Source organism: Erythrolamprus reginae, chromosome 9, assembly GCF_031021105.1.
Source record: "Erythrolamprus reginae isolate rEryReg1 chromosome 9, rEryReg1.hap1, whole genome shotgun sequence".
Taxonomy (NCBI): Eukaryota; Metazoa; Chordata; class Lepidosauria; order Squamata; family Dipsadidae; genus Erythrolamprus; species Erythrolamprus reginae.
Window position 1 is genome coordinate 47,420,915 of NC_091958.1, and position 22,613 is coordinate 47,443,527.

General features: G+C 42.8%; 1 protein-coding gene across 2 annotated transcripts in view; it reads right to left on the reverse strand.

Annotated features, from left to right (window-relative positions):
* SNX29 (sorting nexin 29) overlaps positions 1-22,613 on the reverse strand; it is a 213,071-nt gene that overhangs the window by 174,697 nt on the left and 15,761 nt on the right. For both annotated transcript variants that reach the window (XR_011559849.1, XM_070761121.1), the window contains exons 7-11: positions 20,798-21,046; positions 19,505-19,874; positions 18,061-18,179; positions 11,160-11,241; positions 8,033-8,115 (exon numbers count right to left, since the gene is read on the reverse strand). Coding sequence is in view for 1 of the 2 variants with exons in the window: in XM_070761121.1 (XP_070617222.1) it covers positions 8,033-8,115; positions 11,160-11,241; positions 18,061-18,179; positions 19,505-19,874; positions 20,798-21,046 (903 nt within the window). In the remaining variant the exon portion in view is untranslated. The remainder of the gene's footprint in view (positions 1-8,032; positions 8,116-11,159; positions 11,242-18,060; positions 18,180-19,504; positions 19,875-20,797; positions 21,047-22,613) is intronic.

The following is a 22,613-nucleotide window of genomic DNA, read 5'->3' on the forward strand; positions in this document are numbered from 1 at the left end:
AAGAGGAGGAGAGGGGGGAGGAGGAGGAAGAGGACTGGGATCTTGGTGATATCTGAGCTTTTTATCCTTGCAGCTGTTTCATGACCCAACTAAGTGACATCATCAGCGCTAGAAGGAAGTAGAATGGGCAAGTCGCTCGCATAGGAAGCAGAGAGCAAACCCCACTTCCTTCCTGCATGGGTGATGTTACTTAGCATTTGCAAGAAAACAATGAAGGTCGGAGAGCTACAAAGACCCCACAATTTAGAAGGAGCTGAGCAAGGATTTCCCCATTAAATTGATGGATATCAAATGCACACACTACCGTTTCCCCCAAAGTCCTCAGTTCAACCCAGCGATGTTTTACTTCTCCAAATTAGCACATTTGGGTGGTTTATCTGCAGAAAACCAAATGAGCCTGTTTACAAGCACAAAACATCTCCTTAGGCCAAGGTGTTAATTTAAAACACTCTCAATGGCTAATCTAAACCACCAGAGCCTGCAAGCCCCCTCGAGAAGGATGGGGAAATGAAATGATTTGTATATCTACAAACTTTTGTGTGTGTGCGTGTGTGTTGATAAAATAGCATCCCAACGAAAAAATAAAGATTTGCTTCCAGGCTTGGCAGAGTGACAAAAAATGAAAGTTTTTTTTCTTTTGGATTTAATTTTTCAGGCACAAAGTATCAGTTCTACGCATTAGGTTCCAGTCCAGAAGATTTATTGGCTGAAGCCTGTAATACAGGCAACTAAAGTTCAATATTTACATTGGTGCCAGATAAATTCGACAGAATTCAAGAGAGGTTGGACTTGAACCATTTGTGGCAATGGAACGACTGTCCGCTGATGACTCTCTTAACTCTACCTCCACCCTATCCCGCCCAAGCTCTGGCAAACAGAATGGACAAACATAAACTCCTTACTGGACCTTTGCTCTTAAGTATGCAATGGGATTTGTATATGTTCAAAGGTGGAAGGACTTATAGATACCTACAATGCAACAATGGACACTCACAGTAAGAGAGCAAGTATATACAGCAGCGGTCCCCAAACTACGGCCCGCGGGCCACATGCGGCCCACTGAGGCCATTTATCCGGCCCGCCAGTGAGTGACAAAAGCACAGGGAAAAGAGAGAGAGAAAGAAAGAAAAGGGAAAGAGAGGGAGGGAAGGAGAAGTGGAGGGGAATGAAGGAGGGAAGGAAGGCGAAATGGAGGGAACAAGGAAGAAAGGAAGGAAGGAAGAATGAAATGAATGGAGGGACAGAGGAAGGAAGGACTGTTTTGGGGGGGGGTAGTTTTTTTAAATTTTTCTCTGAAAATACATTCAAACAACACAGTGTACCATCTAATTTTCCATGAATAAATTGCAGTATTTTGTTAGAAACTAATATCAATCATCAAAAAAGTTGCAAAAGTTTTTTTTTCTAATTTTGTCATCCAGTTACATTCATTTTCTTTTCATTAAATTCCCTCCTTAATGTTCCTTCAAAAAGTGCAACACCAATTATATTTCTAACTTATTACCCATTATGCCAAAGTGCTTCCTTCTTTCTTTATACATTTTTCATAAGCCAAGAAAACCTTGTATAGCCAATCAGATGTCAACAAAAGAAAATTAAAAACAAAACATAAACATATATGAATTTCAGACCTTCTCCCCCCTTTAAATAGTACGTTCCCATTTTGTTTTTTACTTTAAAACAAGGTATGTGCAGGGTGCATAGGGATTTGTTCATAGGTTTTTTTTTATAGTCCGGCCCTCCAACAGTCCAAGGGACAGTGAACTGGCCCCCTGTGTAAAAAGTTTGGGGACCCCTGATATACAGTATATAGTAAGTATATTTAGTAAAAGAGAGGGATGGGAGGGAGGAAGAAAGGGAGGGAGGGAGAAGAGAAAGGAAAAAGGGAAGGATGGAAGGAAGGAAGGAAGATAAAAGAAAGGAAGAAAGGAAGGAAGGAAGAAAGGAAGGAAGGAAGGAAGGAAGGAAGGAAGGAAGAAAGAAAGAAAGAAAAAAAGAAAAAAAGAAAGAAAGAACACTGTATTAGTTGGAAACATGCAGAAAAGGCCTTTATCGTTTAGCATCCTGGCTAAAATGATGATTATAAAATGAATGTATACGTATAAACATATACTGTATATGAGTTTTATTTGTTTCAGAGCCTTTTTCTTGTTCTAATTTTATTTTTCTTTTAACTTTACGTCTTTTTTCTTTTTGGAAAACCGACAAAAGTTATTTAAAACAAGGCAGGAAAAAGTTCCCCCTCGGCTCCCACATGTTGCAAGGCTGTTAAAAAAGCCACTTGTCGGAAGAGCCGAGACGGGCGTTAACGTCATCCTGTATTCCGCATGTTACACCTGCTACATGTTTAGCGAGTTAAGTTGCTATGCAACAGGCTGGAAGCTCCATTGTTCGGAAGCTGCTTCCTTGGGTGGGGAGGGGGAAAGAAATTGGGGGGGGGGGGGAGAAGCTACTTGTTAAAAAATATACATTTTTTTACCAAATCCCATCAACGCTTTTATTTATTTATTTATTATTTAGATTTGTATGCCGCCCCTCTCCGCAGACTCGGGGCGGCTCACAATAAAATAAAACAATACATGACAAATCTAAATTATAGTTTAAAATATTTAAAAAACCCATTTACTAAGCAAACATACATACAAACATACCATGCATAAATTGTATATGCCCGGGGGAGATGTCTCAGTTCCCCCATGCCTGACGACAAAGGTGGGTTTTAAGGAGCTTACGAAAGGCAAGGAGAGTAGGGGCAGTTCTAATCTCTGGGGAGAGTTGGTTCCAGAGAGTCGGGACCGCCACAGAGAAGGCTCTTCCCCTGGGGCCCGCCAACCGACATTGTTTAGTTGACGGGACCCGGAGAAGGCCCACTCTGTGGGACCAAATCGGTCGCTGGGATTCGTGCGGTAGAAGGCGGTCTCGGAGATATTCTGGTCCAGTGCCATGAAGGGCTTTATAGGTCATAACCAACACTTTGAATTGTGACCGGAAATTGATCGGCAACCAATGCAGACTGCGGAGTGTTGGTGAAACATGGGCATACCTAGGGAAGCCCATGACTGCTCTCGCAGCTGCATTCTGCATGATCTGAAGTTTCCGAACACTTTTCAAAGGTAGCCCCATGTAGAGAGCGTTACAGTAGTCGAACCTTTAAAGAGTTGAGAAGGGCCACGCTCCTTTCAAGGAAGGTATCAGTCAGGGGCTGTGTTCACACGCATCTCTCTAAGCCATAATTAACTTAAATCAACCATAAGTGGTTCTCAACTTTTCTAATGCCGTGACCCCTTAATACAGTTCCTCGTGCTGTGGTCACCCCCAACCATAAGTCTAGCACTAATTCTCCCAACAGAGCTTGAAGCTGATTGGCAGGAAGGTCAGAGGGACACCCCCACTGTAAATGCCTGATTGGACGGATTATATTCTCTATCCTCTATTCTCTTCTTCTCTTCTATTTTCTATTCTGTTCCATTCCACTGTAAACTACTCAAAAAAATAAAGGGAACACTTAAACAACACAATATAACTCCAAGTAAATCAAACTTCTGTGAAATCAAACTGTCCACTTAGGAAGCAACACTGATTGGCAATCAATTTCACATGCTGTTGTGCACATTCAACTTTGTACAGAACAAAGTATTCATTGAGAATATTTCATTCATTCAGATCTAGGATGTGTTCTTTGAGGGTTCCCTTTATTTTTTTAAGTAGTGTATATTTATATTTGTATATTTGTATATGTAACTTGTTGCTTATATCCTAAGATTTTTATTAATATTGCTTCTTCATTGCTTATTTGGCCCCTATGACAATCATTAAGTGTTGTACCACATGATTCTTGACAAATGTATATTTTATTTTATGTACGCTGAGAGCATCTGCACCAAGACAAATTCCTTCTGTGTCTAATCACACTTGGCCAATAAAAATTCTATTCTATTCTATTAACAAGGATAGAAGAAAAATATATATGCTGTTTTTATCACTGTTGGTAGCAGCCCCGAGTCCACGGAGAGGGGCGGCATACAAATCCAATGAATGAAAGATAGATAGATAGATAGATAGATAGATAGATAGATAGATAGATAGATAGATAGATAGATAGATAGATAGATAAATAAATAAATAAATAAATATTGGTTTTAGGTCAGAGGGACACTCCCACTGTCAACGCCTGATCGGTCGGATTGTAAAAATGTGTTCCAAGGTGCCAGAATAGAAGCTTTAGATCCTAACACCATGGGAAATTTGTCTTTTCTCAAGGTCTTAAGTGACCCCTATGAAACGGTCATTCGACCCCCAAAGGGGTCCCGACCCCCAGATTGAGAACCACTGTCCTAGAGTCAGGAATGACTAGCACGTATGTGCAAGGGGAACCTTTAACTTTACCTTACACTGAAGTAAGCAATCTCCCTGGGTATCTACGAATCAAGTTTACTGTCACCTGCTTTAATGCGCAAAGCCACTAGGAAAAAATTCAATTGCTGGATACACAGAATGGGCAAACACAAAGGCAATGCTGCCCTCTCCTGGACAACAGATGTTACTAAACCTTCAATGACAAAAAGCATTTCTCTGAAGGACTGCTGCAAAATTACAGGAAGTCCTCGACTTACGACCACGGCTCTGACCCAAAGATTTTGTTGCTAAGCGGAAACATTTGTTAAGTGAGCTTTGCCTAGTTTTTCGCCCTTTCTTGCCACAGCTGTTATTATCTTAGTCACGGGGTCATTAAGCGAAGCCGGCTTCCCCATTCGACTTTGCTTGACAGAAGGTCATAAGAACCTAAGAAGAGCCCTGCTGAATCGAGCCAAAGCCCATAATGTCCAGCATTCTGTGGCCCACAGTGGCCCACCAATTGTCCATGGGGATCTTGAACAGAAAGAGAAGGCCAGACCCTCCCTTTCCCTTGACCCCCAACAAATGATACCCAAGGGAATCCTGCCTGCCTCAACCAACATAGAGGCGGCACATGGACATCCGTTTCAATAATCACCGATACATTTGGCATCCATGAATCTGTCTAATCCTGCCTTGAAGCTATCCAGGCTGTCACAACCTCTTCTGGAAGTGAATTCCATAAACCAACGACCCTCTGGTGAAGAAATATTTCCCTTTATTTGTCCTCACCTTCTAATCTATGAGCTTTAGGGAATGCCCCCTCGTCCTAGTATTGTGTGATAGAGAAAAGAATTTTTCTTTGTCCACCTTTTCTATCCCATGCATGATTTTATACACTTTGATCAAGTCAGCCCTTAAACGCCGTCTTTCAAGGCTGGAGAGACCAAGGCACCGCTAAAGGAGGTCACATGACCTGGGATACTACAATGGTCATAAGTATAAGTTAGTTGCCATGGGACCAAAGGGAGGTTGCAACATTTGTTAAGTGTGAAAAAAGGTCATAAGTCACTTTTTTCAGTGTCGTAACTTTGAACGGTCACTGTTGTGGTTAGCTCTGGCCCAGCTCCTGCCCCAAGGACTGCTGATGTGGGGGAGATATCCACATGCTGCAGGCCTGTTTTGCCCCTGGTGGAATCTGCTGATGAAGGCTCCTCTGACCAAGAAGACATGAGTGACAGGGAGGAGGAGAGTGTGGCAGACAGCTCAGAAGGAGATCAATTATCAACCTCCTCCTTGGATTCAGAACAAGAGTTAAAGATACAGCCACGCATGCGGAGAGCGATGCATAGGCAGCAACAACTGAGAGATTATTATCAAAGAAAATGAGGCCACCTGTGGTTGGGTGGGGCTGTGGTCATTAGTGAGGCTGCTATAAAGAGCAGCCTGTGGGTTTGGCCATTGTGGAGGATTATCTGACCGTTGTGTTTTGTGACTGCTTTACTGATTTGGACTTTTTGTGTGCTGATTTTTCCCCACTTTGAAACTAAACCAGAGCAAAGTGTGTTTCACTTTGTGAAAGAAGGACTGTGAATTGCCTCACAGCTGCAAGCTAAGTATCACAGAACTGATAAGGGACTTGTACAAATTACCAGTTTGTTTGGAGACGAGTGCTCTTTGCTATACCAAAAGAGGGCTTGGTTTAAGTGAATTTTCATTATGAAGAACATTGTTTTGAATTTTCAAACGTGTGTGTGTCTGAAATTTGTACCTGTGAATTTTTGGGAGGATTCTACCAGAGAGCCCGACAGAACAGTCACTAAATGAACTCACTAAGGACTACCTCTGCTATGATGAGGTTCATAAAATACCATAATCATCACCCAGAAAGGAGTTCCATTTCCTAATAGCAGAATAGCAACTTGGTCCCACCTTCAGCTCTGAAATTAAATGTTTGTAGTTTAGCCAATTATTTTGTTTATTTGTTTGTTTGGATTTCTATGCCGCCCTTCTCCATAGACTCAGGGCGGCTTACAAAATTATTAGTCACAGAATTACATCATGTAAGGACTGGAAGATGTTTTTAAAAACATCTAGTTAAATGGACAACCCCGTCTCCAAAACATAAGCAAGAATGTTTGGATTAGGACTTTGCAATAAAAGGAATGCCATGTTTAGTGAGTGGCAGCAACAACAGAACAAGCTGCCACAAGTTTACCTCCGGAACCGCCTGCTACCGCACGAATCCCAACGGCCGATAAGGTCCCAGAGTTGGCCTTCTCCGGGTCCCGTCGACTAAACAATGTCGTCTGGCGGGCCCCAGGGGAAGAGGCTTCTCTGTGGCGGCCCCGGCCCTCTGGAATCAAATCCCCCCAGAGATTAGAACTGCTCCCACCCTCCTTGTCTTCTGTAAACTACTTAAGACCCACCTATACCACCAGGCATGGGAGATTTGAGACACCTTTCCCCCAGGCTTATTATAATTTATGTTTGGTATGTATGTGCTGTTTGGTTTTTAATTATGATAGGGTTTTTAGGGGGGTTTTTTTAATATTAGATTTGTGCCAGTATAATATTGTTTTTATCGTTGTTGTGAGCCGCCCCGAGTCTTCGGAGAGGGGCGGCATACAAATCTAATAAATTATTATTAATTATTATTATTAATCTGCAAATGATTGAAATTTCTACCATTTGTGGATGTATCAAGAAAAAATACAGAATAGAGATAACAGGAATTGCATACTGAAACTATCTGTACAGTGTTCTGTCTGGGTCCCCCCAGACGCCAACACCAACCAAAAAGAGTATCCAGACACACTGGTAAAAAGCAAAGGCAGTTTACATAATTCAAAGCAAATACAGGTAACAAAAACTGTTCTTACAGACAGGAACACTATGAAGCTTCACAGAGGTTTCACGAAGGCCAGGCAATAAAACAGGATTCTTGCTGGCAAAAACAACGCTGGAGATAATAAAACCCACGCCTCTCCCAAGTCTTCCAGACTTCTAGGCCACAAGCCAAGATCAGAGACGCCGAGAATCGAAGCAAGGTCACAGGACTCCCAGTTGATAACTCTCCACAAGACTGTAAGGGAGGGCCTGCCTTTTCAACCCTGCTGAGGAGAACCACACCCAAACCCAGCTGTTGCCAATTCAGGGATGGAAATACCTTTCTAATTGGCCCCGTCTTTGAGCTGCACGTCGCTGCCTCATGTCTATTATAGCCTGTGCGTCTTCATCCAATGAATCCAGGCTACTAGCTGGGGAGAGCCCCCCCCCCCCAGGGGTCTCAGGCTGCTCTCCCTCCTCCTCCTCTTCCTGACGTTCCTCTCCCCCGTCTGCCTGGTCCTCCCCCTCCTGTTCACTGTCCTCCTCCTCTGGGCATGGATCCGGCAGAGATCCAGCCGGTCCCTGAGGAGCCTCAGGCTGAATCACAACATACAGTAACAGATTTTTTTTCAATACTGTATCCAGATGGCCAGCACAATTACTGACACTTAATTGTTCCCATGATATTACTTATTTTCAACTTATTTTTAAATATTTTAAAAATATTTTGCAGCGAACGCCAAGCCTCAACAAACCTCCCCAAGCGTCTCCCCAGATGACAACAGGTTTTGACGAAACTTTTTCCCAACGATCAAAAAGGATTTTTTTAAAAAAGAAAATTTCCAAATGAAGTCAAATAGCTACCTACCCACAGTCATCGACTCTGGCACGCTGTTGGAAGGCAGAAGTTCGGTCAATGCATTCTTGTGGACGGGAGAGCTAGCTTCTACCCTGTGTGTTAAAAACAATGAGAGTGGTTGGTTGTTGTTGCTTTTTTTTAAAAAGCAACCTAAAACACTTAGAACCATTGAAACAAGTCACAAATAATTTGCTCCAGTCTACTCAAATCACCCTGTAGAAGCCTTTGCAGTCTAGAACTCTCAATATACGGGCTGGGCTATCCAAGAAAGTCTTCAATAGCCAACACGGACCGCTACATCGTTCAAATCTAAACTCTGGCATCAAGACTGTCATTTGCACCTCCATAACCGTCTGGTTTGGTTCTGCAACCCCAAAAAGACAGACCCAGACTTCAGGGGATAATTACTGAGGGACTCACTGCTCACAGTCACTCATGCCCTCATCACCTCGAGGTTCGACTACTGTAATGCTCTCTACATGGGGCTAACTTTGAAGAGTGTTCGGAAACTTCAGATCGTGCAGAATGCAGCTGCGAGATAAGTCATGGGCTTCCCTAGGTATGTCCATATTACTCCAACACTCCGCAGTCTGCATTGATTGCCAATCAATTTCCGGTCACAATTCAAAGTGTTGGTTATGACCTTTAAAGCCCTTCATGGACCAGAATATCTCCGAGACCGCCTCCTGCCGCACGAATCCCAGCGACCGATTAGGTCCCACAGAGTGGGCCTTCTCCGGGTCCCGTCAACTAAACAATGTCGGTTGGCGGGCCCCAGGGGAAGAGCCTTCTCTGTGGCGGCCCCGACTCTCTGGAACCAGCTCCCCCCAGAGATTAGAACTGCCCCTACCCTCCTTGCCTTTCGTAAACTCCTTAAAACCCACCTTTGTCGTCAGGCATGGGGGAACTGAAATATCTGCCCTGGGCCTATACAATTTATGTATGGTATGCTTGTATGTATGTCTGCTTAATAATGGGGATTTTTAAATATCTTAAATTGTAAATTATTAGATTTGTTATGAACTGTTTTGATTGTGTTGTGAGCCGCCCCGAGTCTATGGAAAGGGGCGGCATACAAATCTAATAAACATAAACATAAACATAATTAGAACTGCAGAAAAAAAGAATTGCTGCCAACCTGCCTTCCATTGAGGACCTGCATACTGCATGAGTCAAAAAGAGGGCAGGGAAAATATTTATTGACCCCTCGCATCCTGGACATAAACTGTTTCAACTCCTACCCTCAGAACATCGCTATAGAGCACTGCACACCAAGACAACTAGACACAAGAACAGTTTTTTCCCCAAACGCCATCACTCTGCTAAACAAATAATTCCCTCAACACTGTCAAACTATTTACTAAATCTGTACTACTAATAATTTATTAATTGTTAGAGTTGAAAGGGACCATGAAGGCCATCAAGTTCAACCCCCTGCCCAAGCAGGAACCCTATAGCACACCAGTCAAGTGGCAGTTCAATCTTCTCTTAAAAATGTCCAGAGTGTTGGAGTTCACAACGTCCGCTGGTAGGTTGTTCCATTGGTTGATCGCTCTGACCATCAGGAAGTTCCTCCTTATCTCCATGTTGAATCTCTCCTTGGTCAGCTTCCAGCCATTGTTCCTCGTCCAGCCCTCTGGTGCCCTGGAGAATAAAGTGATCCCCTCCTCTCTGTGACATCCCCTCGTATACTTGTAGACTGCTATCATGTCCGCTCTGGCCCTCCTTTTCTCTAGGCTATCCATGCCCAGTTCCCTCAGTCTCTCTTCGTAAGTCTTGGTTTCCAATCCCTTAATCATCTTGGTTGCTCTTTTTTGCACCTTCTCCAGAGTTTCAATGTCTCTTTTGAAGTGTGGTGACCAGAACTGAATACGGTACTCTAGCTGTGGTCAGACCAGGGCGTAGTAGAGTGGTATTAAGACTTCCCTGGTCTTGGAGTGTATTCCCCTGTTGATGCAGCTTAGGATTGTGTTGGCTTTTTTAGCTGCTGCTGCACATTGTTGGCTCATGTTTAGTTGATTATCCACCAAGACTCCGAGGTCTCTTTCGCAGTCGCTACTGCTAAGAGGGGTTTCTCCTAATCTTAGAAACATAGAAACATAGAAGACTGATGGCAGAAAAAGACCTCATGGTCCATCTAGTCTGCCCTTATACTATTTTTTGTATTTTATCTTAGGATGGATATATGTTCATCCCAGGCATGTTTAAATTCAGTTACTGTGGATTTATCAACCACGTCTGCTGGAGGTTTGCTCCAAGGATCTACTACTCTTTCAGTAAAATAATATTTTCTCATGTTGCTTTTGATATTTCCCCCAACTAACTTCAGATTGTGTCCCCTTGTTCTTGTGTTCACTTTCCTATTAAAAACACTTCCCTCCTGAACCTTATTTAACCCTTTAACATCTTCTCATTGTTCCCATCACCCATCTCCTCCCACAACTGACTGTATGGTTGTAACTTTGTCACTTGCATCCTTACGATTTACAGTGTTCCCTCAATTTTCGCGGGGGATGCGTTCCGAGACCGCCCACGAAAGTTGAATTTCCGCAGAGTAGAGATGCGGAAGTAAATACACTATTTTTGGCTATGAACAGTATCACAAGCCTTCCCTTAACACTTTAAACCCCTAAATTGCAATTTCCCATTCCCTTAGCAACCATTTAGATTATTACTCCATGTTTCTTTATTAAAGTTTATTAAAAAAATATTTATTAAAGGTGGACAAAAGTTTGGTGATGATATATGATGTCATCGGGCAGGAAAAGCCGTAGTATAGGGGGGGAAACCGCAAAGTATTTTTTAATTAATATTTTTGAAAAACCGTGGCATAGACTTTTCGCGAAGTTTGAACCCGCGAAAATCGAGGGAACACTGTATATTGACTGGTTCCTAATATGATTTCATATTTGTACACGGATTATCATTAAGTGTTGTACCTTATGATTCTTGATTAATGTATCTTGGAGTTTCAGAGAGCCAATTTCAATAAACCTAGAGAGAGCTTGGGAAGTAAGTCCCTTCTTTCTGTGCCGTTGTAACTTTGAACAGTCACTAAATGAATTGTGGTAAGTCAAGGACTGTCTGTAGGCTGGTGATTTTGTTGAACGTCCTTTTAATTGATTAGTTACATTACCTGTAGTGCAATTCAGCATTGCTTGGAGTCAATTCTACCGAAAAATCTGCGTTTTCATGTTCGTTGCCGTCCTCCAGATTTTCTAAAGGAGGCGATAGAAAGATATGTTAGTAAAAATGTGGCGTGTGATCCTTTTCTTCCCTTTTTCAACTCTACACACATGCACAAAAAAGGGACTGGGAGTGACATGATAGCAGTGTTCCAATATCTCAGGGATTTATTTATTTATTTATTTATTTATTGATTGATTGATTGGATTTGTATGCCGCCCCTCTCCGGAGACTCGGAGCGGCTAACAGCAACAATAAAACAGTGTACAATAGTAATTCAATACTAAAAACGATTAAAAACCCATTAATATAAAAACCAAACATACATACATACATACCATGCATAGAATTGTAAAGGCCTAGGGGGAAAGAGGATTTCAATTCCCCCATGCCTGACGGCAGAGGTGGGTTTGTTTGTTTGTTTGTTTGTTTGTTTTTTTGTTTATTAGATTTGTATGCCGCCCCTCTCCGTAGACTCGGGGCGGCTCACAACAATAACAAGAACAGTGTAAAAAACAAATCTAATAATTTAAAAACACTAAAAACCCCATTATTAAAAGCAAACACACACACAAACATTCCATGTGTATAGGCCCGGGGGAGATGTGTCAGTTCCCCCATGCCTGACGACAGAGATGGGTCTTAAGAGCTTTACGAAAGGCAAGGAGGGTGGGGGCAACTCTGATATCTGGGGGGAGTTGGTTCCAAAGGGTCGGGGCCGCCACAGAGAAGGCTCTTCCCGTGGGTCCCGTCAAACGACATTGTTTAGTTGACGGGACCCAGAGAAGACCAACTCTGTGGGACCTAACTGGTCACTGGGATTCGTGCAGCAGAAGGCGGTCCCTAAGATAATCTGGTCCGGTGCCATGAAGGGCTTTATAGGTCATAACCAACACTTTAAATTGTGACCGGAAACTGATTGCCACAAAGAAGAAGGAATTAAACTATTCTCCAAAGCACCTGAGAACAAGAAGCAATGGCTGGAAACTAATCAAGGAGAAAAGCAACTTAGAACTATTTCCTGACAGTTAGAACAATTAATCCGTGGAACAGCTTGCCTCCAGAAGCTGTGAACGCTCCAACCCTGCAAGTTTTAAAGATATTGGATAAGACTTTGTGTGAAGTAGGGTTTCCTGCCTAAGCAGAGGGTTGGACTAGAAGACCTCCAAGGTCCCTTCCAACTCTGTTATTTTACTATTCTGTTATCGCACACAATCTCACACATTCTCTTTTGTGAGCTGACTTGTTAAATTCCACTCCAAATTCATCGGTGTCAGGGAAATTCCCCTCGGGATGAACATTTCAAGGTGGAGAGAAAAAAACTATACATTAAATTGAACACTGGCAGCACTTTTTCCAACTAACAGGTTTTATTAAAAGGTGTAAGCTTTTCATTAAAACGTGTACCTTGAGAAGAAAAAAAAAGGAATGGTACTTGGAAAAGCTGCTACTAAATTCTGATTTTTTAGCTGCCGTACAATTAACACCGCTCTCTTTTCTGCAACATCTGCAAACTACTCGCTTGTTGCTTGTATGTTCACTGTGACCTTATGCACTGGAGACAAACTACTTGTGTGTCCAATCACACTTGGCCAATAAAGAATTCTCTACTCTACTCTACTCTAGTTTCTATTCCATACTCTCTTCTGCTCTGCTATACTCTACATCTACTCTGCCCTACCCTACCCCACTATACATTTTTATTCTATTCTATTCTATTCCATACTCTGCTCTGCTCTACTCTACTCTGTATTCTATTCCCTTTACACTCTATTCTACCCTACTCTACTCTGCTCTACTCTACTCTTCTATATTCCATACTCTGCTCTACTCTATCCTACTCTGTATTCTACTCCTTTTTCACTCTACTCTACTCTACTTCTACTCTGCCCTACCCTACCCTACCCCACTATACATTTTTATTCTATTCTATTCCATACTCTGCTCTACTGTATCCTACTCTGTATTCTATTCCTTTTTCACTCTACTCTACTATTCTATTCTATTCTTCTTTTCTCTTCTTTTCTATTCTATTGGCTGCATAGCTAGAGGTATAACAAGCAGGAAGAGGGAGATTGTGATCCCCTTATATAGAGTGCTGGTGAGACCACATTTGGAAGACTGTGTTCAGTTCTGGAGACCTCACCTACAAAAAGATATTGACAAAATTGAACGGGTCCAAAGACGGGCTACAAGAATGGTGGAAGGTCTTAAGCATAAAACGTATCAGGAAAGACTTCATGAACTCCATCTGTAGAGTCTGGAGGACAGAAGGAAAAGGGGGGACAGGATCGGAACATTTAAATATGTTAAAGGGTTAAATAAGGTCCAGGAGGGAAGTGTTTTTAATAGGAAAGTGAACCCGAGAACAAGGGGACACAATCTGAAGTTAGTTGGGGGAAAGATCAAAAGCAATGTGAGAAAATATTATTTCACTGAAAGAATAGTAGATGCTTGGAACAAACTTCCAGCAGACATGGTAGATAAATCCACAGTAACTGAATTTAAACATGCCTGGGATAAACATAGATCCATCCTAAGATAAAATACAGAAAATAGTATAAGGGCAGACTACATGGACCATGAGGTCTTTTTCTGCCGTCAGTCTTCTATGTTTCTATGTTTCTATTCTTATCTGAAGACTTAAATATATTGTACCCCTTTATATGAGATTGAAAACCTGCTAAGAATTAAGCAAATTAATAGGAATAGCCAAAAAAAAGTGTGTGTGTGTGTGAGAATTAATACAGTTCATGCCCTCAGCAATGGAAGAAAGAGCAAGGTAACCCCAGTACTACAAGGAGTGAAACTACTATAAGGTTCCACAAGTCTCATGAACCTGGATGTAACTTGTTCAGCTCTGCAGCAGCGACATTTTTTTTGTAAAACCAGACAATGGCTAAACAAACCACATCTTAACGCTGTTTGAAAACCTAGTTTTAGATTATCAACTTGGCTATGTCTTCAGAGCTCCTTTGCCTACTACTCGAGATACACACACACACACACACACAAACACACACACACACTCTTTTCTTTTAGAGATGAATCATTTTCGATAGCCAGGGATCCGCATATTTGCTGCTCGGGAAATGGGAAATAAACACAAATGGATGCAAACTTTTTTCCCTACAATTTTATAGCCCTGAGGCCCAACCTTCCTTGTATGAGCTCTGCTTGACCAACTTGTCCTGGGCGTAATTGAATTTTATTATTGCTTTCTTTTCTTTTATGGCTGCTGCCTAATCGTTTTTCCCTCTTCTCTATTAGATTTTCTTAAATAATTCATGCTCTAAATTGTCCGCTGGGTTGGAATTCCCCATAAATGAATGACGTGGGAAGGAAATAAAAGCATAATTTGTACAAAACGACTAGCTGGCATAGATTTCTTCTTTTTTTAAAGTTCCCATGTTATGTAACTTTAAGGACTAAAATGCTACAATTCGGCAGAAGGAACACAGTTGCTAAAAAAAAAAGTCCCAGTTCTTGTCTACAAGTAGTCACTGATTTACAACCACAATTAAGCTCAAAAATTCCATTGCTAAACAAGATAGTGGTTGAGTTAATTCTGCCTCATTTTACGACCTTTCGCGCCACGGTTGTTAAGTGAATCATTGCAGTTAACGTTATTTTAACATGGTTATTAAATGAATCTGGCTTTCCCCAATGACTTGTCAGAAGGACGCAAAAGGGATCACATTATGCTACAACAGTCATAAGTGCATGCCAGTTGTCAGAAACATAGAAGTCTGACGGCAGAAAAAGACCTCATGGTCCATCTAGTCTGCCCTTATACTATTTCCTATATTTTATCTTACAATGGATATATGTTTATCCCAGGCATGTTTAAATTCAGTTACTGTGGATTTACCAACCACATCTGCTGGAAGTTTGTTCCAAGAATCTACTCATTCAGTGAAATAATATTTTCTCACGTTGCTTTTGATCTTTCCCCCAACTAACTTCAGATTGTGTCCCCTTGTTCTTGTGTTCACTTTCCTATTAAAAACACTTCCCTCCTGGACCTTATTTAACCCTTTAACATATTTAAATGCTTCGATCATGTCCCCCCTTTTCCTTCTGTCCTCCAGACTATACAGATTGAGTCCATTAAGTCTTTCCTGATACGTTTTATGCTTAAGACCTTCCACCATTCTTGTAGCCCGTCTTTGGACCCGTTCAATTTTGTCAATATCTTTTTGTAGGTGAGGTTTCCAGAACTGAACACAGTATTCCAAATGTGGTATCACCAGTGCTCTATATAGTGGGATCACAATCTCCCTCTTCCTGCTTGTTATACCTCTAGCTATGCAGCCAAGCATCCTAAATTCAGGAGTCTGAATTTTGATCATGTGATCATGGAGATGCTGCAACAGCCGTTAAGTGGGAAAAACGATGATAAATCACTTTTTTTCAGCCCAGTTGTTACTTCGAACGGTCACTAACAGAAGGGTTGTAAGTAAGGGATTACCTGGTTGCCAAGCAACTCAGTTTTGATCAAGTGGACCACCAGGGATGGCATGATGGTCAGTTTTGAAGGAAGCTTCTTAGAGAAGAAGCAAAGCGTTTTCAAAGAAAATAGAAATAATAATAATTTATTGGATTTGTATGCCGCCCCTCTCCGTAGACTCGGGGCGGCTAACAATGATAAAAACAGCATGTGACAATCCAATAATAAAACAACTAAAAACCCCTATTATAAAACCAAACATACACACAGACATACCATGCATAACTTGTAATGGCCTAGGGGGAAGGAATATCCCAACTCCCCCATGCCTGGTGGTATAAATCAGTCTTGAGTAGTTTACGAAAGACAGGGAGGGTGGGAGCAATTCTAATCTCCAGGGGGAGTTGGTTCCAGAGGGCCGGGGCCGCCACAGAGAAGGCTCTTCCCCTGGGGCCCGCCAAACGACATTGTTTAGTCGACGGGACCCGGAGAAGGCCAACTCTGTGGGACCTTATCGGTCGCTGGGATTCATGCGGTAGCAGGTGGTTCCGGAGGTAGTCTGGTCCAAAGCCATGTAGGGCTTTAAAGGTCATGACAAAATTGGAAAAAAGCCCTTTGGGACTATAGAGGGTATTTAGAATAGAGTAGAGCAGAGCAGAGCAGAACAACAGAGTTGGAGGGCACCTTGGAGGTCTTCTAGTCCAAACCCCTGGCTTGGCAGGAAACCCTACACTACTTCAGACAGATGGTTATCCAACATCTGCTTTTAAAACTTCCAGGGTTGGAGAATTCATAACTTCTGGAGGTAAGCTGTTCCACTGATTAATTGTTCTCACCGTCAGGAAATTTCTCCTTAGTTCTAAGTTACTTCTCTCCATTATTATTATTATTATTATTATTATTATTATTATTATTATTATTATTATTTATTAAATTTGTATGCCGCCCCTCTCTGCAGACAAGATTAGTTTCACCGCAGATTAGTTTCACCCATTGCTTCTTGTTCTACCCTCAGGTGCTTTGGAGAATAGCTTAACTCCGTCTTCTTGGTGGCAACCCCTGAGATGTTGGAATACAGCTATCATGTCTCCCCTGGTCCTTCTTTTCATTAAAGTAGACATACCCAGTTCTTGCAACTGTTCTTCATATGTTTTAGCCTCCAGTCCCCTAATCATCTTTCTTTGTTTGTTTGTTTGTTTGTTTATTGATTGATTGGATTGGATTTGTATTGCTAACAGCAATAATAAAACAGCATATAATAATAATCCAATACTAAAAACAGTTAAAAACCCATTATTATAAAAACCAAACATACATACAGACATACCATGCGTAAATTGTAAAGGCCTAGGGGGAAAGAGTATCTCAATTCCCCCATGCCTGGCAGCAGAGGTGGGTTTTAAGCAGCTTACGAAAGGCAAGGAGGGTGGGGGCAATTCTAATCTCTGGGGGGAGTTGGTTCCGGAGGGCCAGGGCGGCCACAGAGAAGGCTCTTCCCCTGGGTCCCGCCAAGCGACATTGTTTAGTTGACGGGACCCGGAGAAGACCCTCTCTGTGGGACCTAACTGGTCGCTGGGATTCGTGTAGCAGAAGGCGGTCCCTGTTGTTGCTCTTCTCTGCACTTTTTCTAGAGTCTCAACATAGAAACATAGAAACATAGAAGACTGACGGCAGAAAAAGACCACATGGTCCATCTAGTCTGCCCTTTTACTATTTCCTGTATTTTATCTTACAATGGATATATGTTTATCCCAGGCATGTTCAAATTCGGTTACTGTGGATTTACCAACCACATCTGCTGGAAGTTTGTTCCAAGGATCTACTACTCTTTCAGTAAAATAATATTTTCTCATGTTGCCTTTGATCTTTCCCCCAACTAACTTCAGATTGTGTCCCCTTGTTCTTGTGTTCACTTTCCTGTTAAAAACACTTCCCTCCTGGACCTTATTTAACCCTTTAATATATTTAAATGTTTCAATCATGTCCCCCCTTTTCCTTCTGTCCTCCAGACTATACAGATTGAGTCCATGAAGTCTTTCCTGATACGTTTTATGCTTAAGACCTTCCACCATTCTTGTAGCCCATCTTTGGACCCGTTCAATTTTGTCAATATCTTTTTGTAGGTGAGGTCTCCAGAACTGAACACAGTACTCCAAATGTGGTCTCACCAGTGCTCTATATAAGGGGATCACAATCTCCCTCTTCCTGCTTGTTATACCTCTAACTGTGCAGCCAAGCATCCTACTTGCCTTTTTGCATCGTGGCGACCAAAATTGAAAGCAGTATTCCAAGTGTGGCCTTACCAAGGCCTTATCAAGTGTGGTATTGACACTTCAAGTGATCTTGATTCCATCCCTCTGTTAATGCAACCTGCTAATTTAGTGATATCAAACCTACTTACCCGTCTGGGGGAAAGAACCCACAGCGGTGACTGGGAATAATTCGTCCGCGTCATCGTTCAGCGTTTGGAGAGGCGCCCCCGTGCAAACCAGCGAATGGGACGTCACAACTTCAGGAGGTCTAGGTAATTATTTTAAAAGAAACCCACAAAAAATAGTAAGTGGTGGGAAAGGACGCAATATATAACAGGGGAATGTCCAACCTTGGCCACTTGAAGATCCATGGACTTCAATTCCCAGAATTCCCCAGTGAACTGGGGGGGACGGACAAAAACAGCCACCTGTTTCCGAAGCCCAGTGGGCCCAGAAGTCCTGAAAATCAGCTGGCCAGTGCCGAACCCGAGCTCACATGCCCACCGAAATGGTACCATGTGCCATTTGTGGCCCCTGTGCCATAGGTTCACGGTGACATACAGACAGACCATACTTGCTCTAGAGCCGTGATTTTCAACTTTTTTTGAGCTGCAGCACATTTTTTACAGATACAAAATAATGGGGCACCTTGAGCGGCGGGGGGAGTGGGGGGGCTAAAAAAAGTTTGGACAAAAAAATTATCTCTCTCTCTTCCTCCCTTTCGCTCTATTTCTCTCCCTCTTTCTCTATCTTCCTTCCTCTCTCTCTCCATCTCTCTTTCTCTTCCTTCCTTCCTCTCTTTTTTGTTCTTTCTATCTCCCCCTCCTTCCTTGCCTCTCTTTCTCTCTCCCTCTTGCTTTCTTTCTCTCTCTCTTGCTTTCTTTCTCTTTCTTTCTCTCTCTCTCGCTTTCTTTCTCTTTCTTTCTCTCTCTTGCTTTCTTTCTCTTTCTTTCTCTCTCTCTTTCTTTCTCTCTCTCGCTTTCTTTCTCTTGCTTTCTCTCTCTTGCTTTCTTTCTCTTGCTTTCTCTCTCTCTTGCTTTCTTTCTCTCTCTCTCTCGCTTTCTTTCTCTTTCTTTCTCTCTCTCTCTCTTGCTTTCTTTCTCTTTCTTTCTCTCTCTCTCTTGCTTTCTTTCTCTCTCTCTTTCTCTCTCTTGCTGAGCTTCGCGGCACACCTGACCATGTCTCGCGGCACACTGGTTGAAAAACACTGCTCTAGAGCAGTGATGGCGAACCTTTTTTTCCCCGGGTGCTGAAAGAGCATGGGCGTGCGCTATCGGGCATGAATGAGTGCCCACACCCATAATTCAATGCCTGGGGAGGGCGAAAACAGCTTCCCCCGCTCCCCGGAGGCCCTCTGGAGGCCGGAAAAGGCCTCTTTCCCAACTTCTGGTGGGCCCAGTAGGCTCGTGTTTCGCCCTTCCCAGGCTCCAAACGCTTCCCTGGAACCAGAGAAGGGTAAAAGCACACTCCCCCATCCCCCTGGAGGCTCTCTGGAAGCCAAAAAGGCCCTCCCAGAGCCTCTGTGTGAGCCAAAAACCAGCTGGCCGCAATAAACATGCACATTGGAGCTATCTTTATTCGATCCAGACTCACTTTGTGAGCCCCTGTGGGTCTCCCATCACACTGGGGTTCCTCAATGTTCTGGCGTGGTTCTCCTCGTTCTCCTCGGCCTCTTCATCATCTATGCTTTTGACATCCAGTTTCAGGTAGCCGCAATCCCCGTTCAGATACTCAGAATGATGTCTCGGCGTCGTTCCGTCCTGGTTGCCAGGCAGAAGATCCACCTGTTCGGTCATTGAAGAAGCTGCCGAGGCTGAAAGTCTATCGCAGCCGTCTTCGGAGTCTTCTCCTGCCACTGTGCCCCGTATGGGGGTCCCCAAAGGTTGGCCCTCTTCATCATCGAACGAGATGATTTTTGTGATTTTCTTCTTTTTCTTCGTGCGATCTTTCCGGCACTTTAAATCTGAAGGAAGGAAGGAAGAATGGCTTGGCAACTTTTGATTTGGCAACTTTTAAATACCTGTGGACTTCAACTCCCAGAATTCTCCAGCCAGCCATGTTGGGGATTTGAATTCTGGGAGTTGAAGTCCATCGGGTCTTAAAAGCTGCCATGGTTGGAGACTCCAGCCTTAACCCAAAGATCCTTGCAAGGTAAGACTGTTCTCCTATTTTTGAAATCTCGTTTTAAACCACGTTGAAATCAGGTTTTGTGAGATGTCCAAATTACATAGAAACATAGAAACATAGAAGTCTGACGGCAGAAAAAGACCTCATGGTCCATCTAGTCTGCCCTTATACTATTTCCTGTATTTCATCTTACAATGGATCTATGTTTATCCCAGGCATGTTTAAATTCAGTTACTGTGGATTTACCAACCACATCTGCTGGTAGTTTGTTCCAAGGATCTACTACTCTTTCAGTAAAATAATATTTTCTCACGTTGCTTTTGATCTTTCCCCCAACTAACTTCAGATTGTGTCCCCTCGTTCTTGTGTTCACTTTCCTATTAAAAACACTTCCCTCCTGGACCTTATTTAACCCTTTAACATATTTAAATGTTTCGATCATGTCCCCCCTTTTCCTTCTGTCCTCCAGACTATACAGATTGAGTTCATTAAGTCTTTCCTGATACGTTTCATGCTTAAGACCTTCCACCATTCTTGTAGCCCATCTTTGGACCCGCTCAATTTTGTCAATATCTTTTTGTAGGTGAGGTCTCCAGAACTGAACAGGTGTTCCTAATGTGGTTGTGGGATTGCAGGGAGGGGGCGGCGTCTGTTGCAGCTGTCAGAACGTCAGAATCCGGTCATAAGCGACCTTTGGGAGGGGTGTGTGTGTTGCTTTAACCTTGAACTGTCACGAAGCATTAACTGAGGAGCACTCACCACCGCTGACGCTCTTGGATAAAATAGGCAGCAGATCCGCATCTTGGTCGGATTTGATTAGCATGGAAACAGGGGAGGAAGAGGTGATCTCCCGGAAGAGGGTGCTGACGCCTTGGGTGGATTCCTTCAGCAAAGAGGTCACATTCTGGGTCGATTCCTTGAGAAGGTCGGAGACGGAGGGAGGGCATTTGCTCGGTCCGTTTAAATCCTTATTATCGATGTTGATGGCAAAAAGAATAGAGTTCAACCCTTTGGATAAAGCACAAATGGGAAAATATATATAGAAACATAGAAACATAGAAGACTGACAGCAGAAAAAGACCTCATGGTCCATCTAGTCTGCCCTTATACTATTTCCTGTATTTCATCTTACGATGGATATATGTTTATCCCAGGCATGTTTAAATTCAGTTACTGTGGATTTACCAACCACGTCTGCTGGAAGTTTGTTCCAAGGATCTACTACTCTTTCAGTGAAATAATATTTTCTCACGTGGCTTTTGATCTTTCCCCCAACTAACTTCAGATTGTGTCCCCTTGTTCTTGTGTTCACTTTCCTATTAAAAACACTTCCCTCCTGAACCTTATTTAACCCTTTAACATATTTAAATGTTTCGATGATGTCCCCCCCTTTTCCTTCTGTCCTCCAGACTATACAGATTGAGTTCATTAAGTCTTTCCTGATACGTTTTATGCTTAAGAATATATTTTAGGTCTGCCTAAATCAGGGGTCGGCAACTTTAAACACTCAAAAAAGCCACAACGGTCGTAACAGGAAACCACCCCCCCCAATTCAATTCTGGAGCCAACCGGAAGTCCGGTTCACCCACCCTCCTTCCTAGAGCGCTCTGGTTTTCCCCTTCCTAACCGGAAGCTCCTCTCAAAATTATAGTGTCAACCGGCTCTGGAGTCACAACAGAAGAGTGAAAGAGCCTCATGCAGCTCCTGAGCCGTGGGTTGCCGACCCCTGGCCTAAACTGACTCGAATGGGACTACTCCGTACAAAAAATACATGCATTAAAATAGCTTTGCCAATCGTCTTTTTCTTTGGAGATACAAGAAGCTGAACCTTCTAACTGCAAAGCAGATGGCTTTTTCCTAAGAGTTACGGTGGTGCATTGTTTGAGACAAGAAAATCTAGGCCAGTGGCTGTCAACCTTTCTAATGGCTTAATAAAAGTTCCTCATGTTGTGGTGACCCTCAACCATAAGTCTAGCGCCAATTCTCCCAGCAGAGCTTTAAGCTGATTGGTAGGAAGGTCAGAGGGACGCCCTCACTGTAAACACCTGATTGGTTGGATTGTAAAAATATGTTCCAAGGCGCCAGAATAGAAGATTTAGTTCCTAACACCAAGGGAAATTTGTCTTTCCCCCTGGTCTTAGACGACCCCTGTGAAACGGTCGTTCCATCCCCAAAGGGGTCCCGACCCCCAGGTTGAAAACCACTGGTCTAAACTATGAAGGGTTCAACATTGTGAAAAAGAACACATATGCTACAACCTCCAATGTGCTGGGGTAAGTGAGAAAAAAGAAACAGCTTGGGATTGGCCAGAGGGATATGAGAGAAATAAGACAGATCTATCAATGATGTCCAATCTTGGTGGCTAAGATATGTGGACTTCAACTCCCAGAATTCCCCAGCCAGCATGCCGGAATTCTGGCTGGGGAATTTGGGAAGGATGAAGTCCACAGCTTTTAAAAGTTGCCAAGGTTTTATTAATTTATTTGATTAATTAATTGGATTTGTATGCCGCCTCTCTCCGACAGTGATGGCAAACCTATGGCACAGGTGCCACAGGTCGCACGCGGAGCCACAT